This window comes from Lolium rigidum, chromosome 7, assembly GCF_022539505.1.
Source record: "Lolium rigidum isolate FL_2022 chromosome 7, APGP_CSIRO_Lrig_0.1, whole genome shotgun sequence".
Classification (NCBI taxonomy): Eukaryota; Viridiplantae; Streptophyta; class Magnoliopsida; order Poales; family Poaceae; genus Lolium; species Lolium rigidum.
This window is the reverse complement of record NC_061514.1, coordinates 296,877,948-296,884,421: the sequence shown is the minus strand read 5'-3', so window position 1 is coordinate 296,884,421 and position 6,474 is coordinate 296,877,948. Positions and strand designations below refer to the sequence as shown.

The following is a 6,474-nucleotide window of genomic DNA, read 5'->3' as shown; positions in this document are numbered from 1 at the left end:
GGCCAAAGTGTTCTGCCATACCAATGCCACCCGTCAATTTATATGTACACGCATAGACATGCCAATCCCAGCCTTGACATCCCTTGTTGTTTCCAAACTTGAAGAAACAGAGGCATCAAAAACTGTCTCTGTGCCAAGGAAGAAACGGGCAAACTTGAAGAAACAGAGGCATCAAAAACTGTCTCTGTGCCAAGGAAGAAACGGGAATGGATGACGAGCAGAGCGCCGGAGCTACGGCTACGACGTCTGGTCTAGGCAAACACGATAATGGTGTCCACGACAACCCGGAGGATCCAGGGAGCACCAGCAATGGCATCAGCTCGCTGGAGCAACCCCTGCTGAGGAGAAACACTACCCTGACAGCGAACCACCTCGCCATCGTCGGCGCCAAGGTCTCGCACATCGAGAGCCTCGACTACGAGTGAGTGAGCGAGCATTCCATTTCTCCTGTTGCAGCCACCTTTGATTCATTGCGTATTGCCATTGCCTTATGATGCAGGATCATCGAGAACGATCTGTTCAAGCACGACTGGAGGAGCCGGTCCAACGTGGAGGTGCTGCAGTACATCTTCCTCAAGTGGGCCTTGGCGTTCCTCGTCGGCCTCCTCACCGGCGTCATCGCCTCGCTCATCAACCTCGCCATCGAGAACATCTCCGGCATCAAGATGATCCACATGGTGCAGCTCGTCCGAGATAAAAGATACTGGACCGGCTTCTTCTACTTCTCCGGCTTCAACTTGGCACTCACCTTCGTGGCCGCCGTGCTTTGTGTGGTCTTTGCGCCCACCGCCGCTGGCCCGGGCATCCCCGAGATCAAGGCCTACCTCAACGGCGTCGACACGCCCAACATGTTTGGTGCGCCACAGCTTATTGTCAAGGTCCGTCCACGTCTCGAAATGCAACTGGATCGTAGCTGCTCCAACCTCCAAGTGAATGAAAATGAACAACTGAACTAATAGGTTGCTCCATGCTCAGATCATCGGCAGCATTTGTGCGGTCTCGTCGGGGCTCGATCTCGGCAAAGAAGGCCCGCTTGTCCACATCGGCGCGTGCCTCGCCAACCTGCTCAGCCAGGGCGGCGCCGGCCGGTTCCGCCTCCGCTGGAAGTGGCTGCGTTACTTCAACAACGACCGTGACAGGCGCGACCTCATCACCTGCGGCGCCTCGTCTGGGGTGTGCGCGGCGTTCCGCTCCCCCGTCGGCGGCGTCCTGTTCGCGCTGGAGGAGGTGGCCACCTGGTGGCGGAGCACGCTGCTATGGCGCACTTTCTTCAGCACGGCCACCGTGGTGGTGGTGCTGCGGGGCTTCATCGAGGTATGCCGCAACGGACGGTGCGCGCTGTTTGGCAAGGGCGGGCTCATCATCTTCGATGTCGGCGACGTCACCGTCAACTACCACCTCAACGACCTCCTCCTCGTCACGCTCGTTGGCGTCATCGGCGGACTCCTCGGGGCCCTCTACAACTACCTTCTCCACAAGGTGCTCCGCCTCTACAGTCTCATCAACGGGAAGGGCCGGATGGCGAAGCTGGCGCTAGCCCTGGCCGTGTGTGTGTTCACGTCGGTGGGGCTGTACGTGCTCCCGTTCGTCGTGCCGTGCACCCCTTGCGACCCGGTGTTGGGCGTTGCGTGCCCGACCAATGGGATGAGCGGCAACTTCAAGCAGTTCAACTGCCCTGCCGGCCACTACAACGACCTGGCCAGCCTCCTGCACGCCACCAACATGGACGCGACGCGCAACATCTTCTCCACCGGCACATCCGGCGAGTTCCGCCTCGACTCGCTCCTCATCTTCTTCGCCATCTACTGTGTGCTGGGGCTCTTCACCTTTGGCATTGCTGTTCCGTCGGGGCTCTTCCTCCCCATCATCCTCATGGGCTCTGCCTACGGTCGCATCGTCGCGCTAGTGCTACAGGACGTCGCCCGCATCGACCACGGCCTTTACGCCGTGCTCGGCGCCGCGGCGCTCATGTCGGGCTCCATGAGGATGACCGTCTCCCTCTGCGTCATCTTCCTCGAGCTCACCAACAACCTGCTCCTGCTCCCGATGACCATGTTCGTGCTGCTCATCGCCAAGACCGTCGGCGACGCTTTCAACCCTAGCATCTACGAGATCATTCTGGATCTCAAGGGATTGCCCTTCCTGGAGCCCAATCCAAAACCATGGATGAAGGACATCACCGTCGGTGAGCTCGCGGCCGCCAAGCCGCGCGCTATCAGCCTCCAGGTCGTCGAGAGGGTGTCCACCATCGTCCATGTGCTGCGGAACACCGGCCACAACGGGTTCCCGGTGGTGGATCGGCCGAGACCTGGCTTGTCGGAGTTGCACGGGCTCGTGCTCCGATCGCATCTCGTCGCTGTTCTCAACAAGCGGTGGTTTCTCACGGAGAAGAGGAAGACGGAGATGTGGGAGGCCAGGGAGCGGTTCTCGGCGGTGGAACTCGCCGACAAGAGCTGTAAGCTCGACGATGTCGAGCTCACGCAGGAGGAGATGGACATGTACATTGACCTCCATCCATTCACCAACACCACGCCCTACACTGTCGTGGAGACCATGTCGGTGGCCAAGGCCGTCGTGCTCTTCCGAAGCGTCGCGCTCCGCCACATGCTCATCATGCCCAAGTACCAAGGCCCTGAGGTGAGCTCAGTTAATCTCAGCAAAGTAAAATGTTTTCATTCCATCCAAATGTACCTGCAAAATTTGATTGACACATGAGTTTTTTTCCCGCTTCAGATAACTCCAATTGTGGGGATCTTGACAAGGCAGGACCTGAGGGCGCACAACATCCTGGATGCATTTCCGAACCTGGCAAACAAAAAGATGGCACAATGAGACCGATGCTAGCACCATTTTTGTCAATAACATGACTCATTTCTTACTTCTACCTTTTTGTGTGTATAAGTAGATTCGTGATTTGTTTGCTTGTTGCCTTCTCCAACGACTGATAATTGCAGCCAATGTAAAATCACACATGAACACGTGCACTCTACACACCAACACGAATGCTGAATACTACAGAGATTTCTTTTTCTCGTGAGATGTTTCTACTTACCTCAGGTTTTCGTTCCTTTTCCTCCTTTTTTCCCTGCTTTTGTCTAGTAGTTATGAGCTTTTAATTTCACACATAAACACGAGATCAGATGTAAGACGACAAACTTTTACTCGGTTAAAGATCGGTGCTGCTCTATCGTGGGAGTCGATGGAAGGCGGCACGAGGGACTATCTTCATTAGTCTTGCTATCTTCTTGGGAAATATGGAACAAGTGCAATGCTAGAGCTTTTAGAAATATGTCCACCATTTTGGTTTTGGTTTTACTCTAAACTTTTACCTTTTTCAAAATAAAATTATTACTACTACCATAGAGCCTGTGTGTTGCTAGGGTGCCGCATTAAATGAAATGGACAACATTTCATATTTTTGAATCCATACTTGGTACATCACCGAATACAAATGACAGAGAGTCGTTGATTGAACCATCTTTTGTACCATCCAATAGTACATATCACATAACCTATAATGAGTTTATAGCAGGTGCTGTAGATCGAAAAGTAATGCCAGTGAAATGCGATGGAACAAAACATACTTCACAATGACAACAAAAAGAATACCGACTAATAAAATGGAACATAATTTGTAGACCAAAAAATCAGGCGGTCTTGGCATTGAGGTGTTAGGACTAAAGAACAAGTGTTTCCTTAGTAAATGGTTATTTAAACTACTAACCGAAAAAGAACGTGGCAAGAGATGCTGCATAATAAATATGTTCGAAACAAAAACCTGTATGAGCCTATGAGGTTCAAGTGAAACCAAGAGATTCACCATTTTGGAAATGTCTTACGTGGTTCAAAGAAGATTTTTTTAATGGAGGTTCTTTCAAAACAAGTAATGGCAGGACAACAAAATATTAGGAAGACATTTGGCTAGGAGAGACGCCTTTGGATAATCAATATCCCTCTTTATATAATATAGCGTAGCGGAAATATGTTTTCGTTTATTGTGTCCTATGTTCCTCTAATCGTTGGTTTTAGAAGAATACTTACACCAACCAAATGAGCTATGTGGCTACATCTATGTCAGCACCTTATGGTGCTGAACCTATCCGCGGAACAGGATACTTTGTATGGAAATTAAATGCATCGGTGTTTTCACAGTAAAATCCATGTGTGGGGATTTAATAAAGGTTCATAGTAATTTCCCTACAAAATACTTATGGAAGTTGATAATACCCCTGAAGATAAATATCTTCGCGTGGTCCTCAATAAGAAGTCTTGGTGTAGCAAAGAGAAAATGGAATGGGTGCAAAAAAGTGTTGTTTTTGTGACCGAAGAGATAAATGAATATATATTTCTCTCTTTTTCTTTTGCTAAAATTGTGTGGCGCATTACTATTTTTACCTAAAATATCCATCAATATTAAAAATATATTTGTAAATAGTGACGATACATGGTTTCACTCTACCGCCTAATTCTCCTGACAGCACATATTGACACAAACAATCAACCTTATCCTGGAGGAAAGTACAGTATCTTTTTTCTAACGACTTTCGTTCTCAACTGCAAAATCAGTAGTAGTAGTAGTAGGTAGTAGATGATGATTTGTTGATACAATCTTGTAGGTGAAATTATATGATGTTACTAATTTCTACGATCGCATTAGTCAGCATCTTCTTTAATGTGAGGAAAAGATAGCAGAGCCTACTCTTTTGGTGCAAAGTTAGACATACATGGGAATTCTAGAACTCAAAACCCCTCAGATAGAATCTGGCAATAAAATCACTATCATACTCCAACTCCAACTTTGATTTTAATACTACTAACTACTCCTACTTATTAGGAAAAAGTATGAGTTTTTAATCGACCAGATCCATTGAGACAACTTATGTAGGAGATAGCTGCAAGTTTTGGAGCCAAGAAAAAAAACATCAGGATAAAGAAAATCAGAGTTACTAGACAGGTGCTTAAATAGCTTGGATTACAATGAAGCAAAACCATAGTTCCAGGACATCAGGCAACCAAGACAGCTCAGAATCTACTCATACTGAACTTATCATTCTATCTGCGCATGTATGTCGCACGTCCGTGCGTGTAGCTAGGCTCTCCACCGCCTCTCTATCTGTATATATCTATAACTGATTGAGATCAATAATATACAAGAGTTTAGCGCATCACTTCTCTCCTTCTATCAATGAAGAAGGCCAATTGGGGCGGCTGGAGGCAAGATGCTGGAGGGATCCCACGGTGTAGAGCCCTCACCCGCGCAGAGTATATAAACATCCCGCCGCCGCGAGCCCTCCCGTCGCAACCTGAGATTAGGTCTAGGTTAGGTTTAGGGGTTATCGTCCGCAAAAAAGAAGAGTCTAGGGTTTGCTCCAAGCTCTGTAGCCGGCGGCGGCGGTGTTTGGCCACCAACCTCTCCAGGTGTCTTCCGGCGTATTTTAGTTTCCATTTTATTCCGGGGAAAATTATGTTTAGGAGAGCGTCTCTAGCCAAAATAAATATAATTATTTATACTCAACTTTTACAATTGTTTATAACTCTTTTTATCAATCCACATCCATAGCTAATAGTATGTTGTAGTAAAATTTAGTATAAATAAATATTTTCTTGAGCAAAGTAAAAATAAGCATTATCATTTATACTCAAATTTCTTACATGATTAAACTCAATTTTCAATTCATGGTCTTAGTTAATATGTTGCTCTATTTTAAACCGTGTATGTTATAAAAGTCACTTTTTCATACATTGCGTGTAAGAGAGTTATGTAAATGATGCTTTCTCAAATGTCGGTACATAAAAACAAAATCACATGTATTTTTGGACTAGTTTTTGTCACTTACATGAATATATTGCATACAAACATTTGTTTATCTCCCACTCTTGGTAGAGATATCTAACTTATACTTATGTATAATAAAAAAAATCTTTATACAAGTTTCTAGTTTATACTTAGGTATACTCAAATAAAAAAATCCAGTGTATATTTCATATTTAAAAGGATCTTGACATTGAATCATTGCCATGATGCTATCATTTTCTTGGGGAGAATGTGTCTTACATATAACTAGACCATTAAGGCGCGCGTTGCTGCGCCCATCCATATCGAGGGAAATATAGATAAAATGGAATAAAATTAGGTATGCTCAAGTATATCGTTAATGGTTTAAGTAACGCACTGTGAGAACCATATATCAATGATAATCTTCTCAAAGATTATCATTATACACTGTTAACATTTGAGATGGTAAGAACACATATTTGACAACTTTGAGATGCCAAGCACTTATGACTATATCTTGAAAATAAAATACATATAGTCCAAACACGAAGCATACATCAAACTTCATTATACAAGATCCCTGCAAAATTAAAATGGTCATTCATACGTTTTCAAACAGATTAAATATAATAGAGAGTTCTCCAGCAATTTGTACAACTATAGCTAAAATATAAGCCAAAACTAAAAACAACCCAAAC

The 6,474-nt window shown here is 45.8% G+C and overlaps 1 protein-coding gene across 1 annotated transcript; it reads left to right on the top strand.

The window, feature by feature from the left end:
- The first annotated feature begins 206 nt into the window (after window positions 1–206).
- Window positions 207–2,832, top strand: LOC124673034 (chloride channel protein CLC-b-like). Its single transcript, XM_047209169.1, has 4 exons — window positions 207–421; window positions 500–878; window positions 976–2,637; window positions 2,734–2,832. The coding sequence occupies exons 1-4, from the start codon at window positions 207–209 to the stop codon at window positions 2,830–2,832; spliced, it is 2,355 nt and encodes a 784-aa protein (XP_047065125.1).
- Window positions 2,833–6,474: the final 3,642 nt, after the last annotated feature.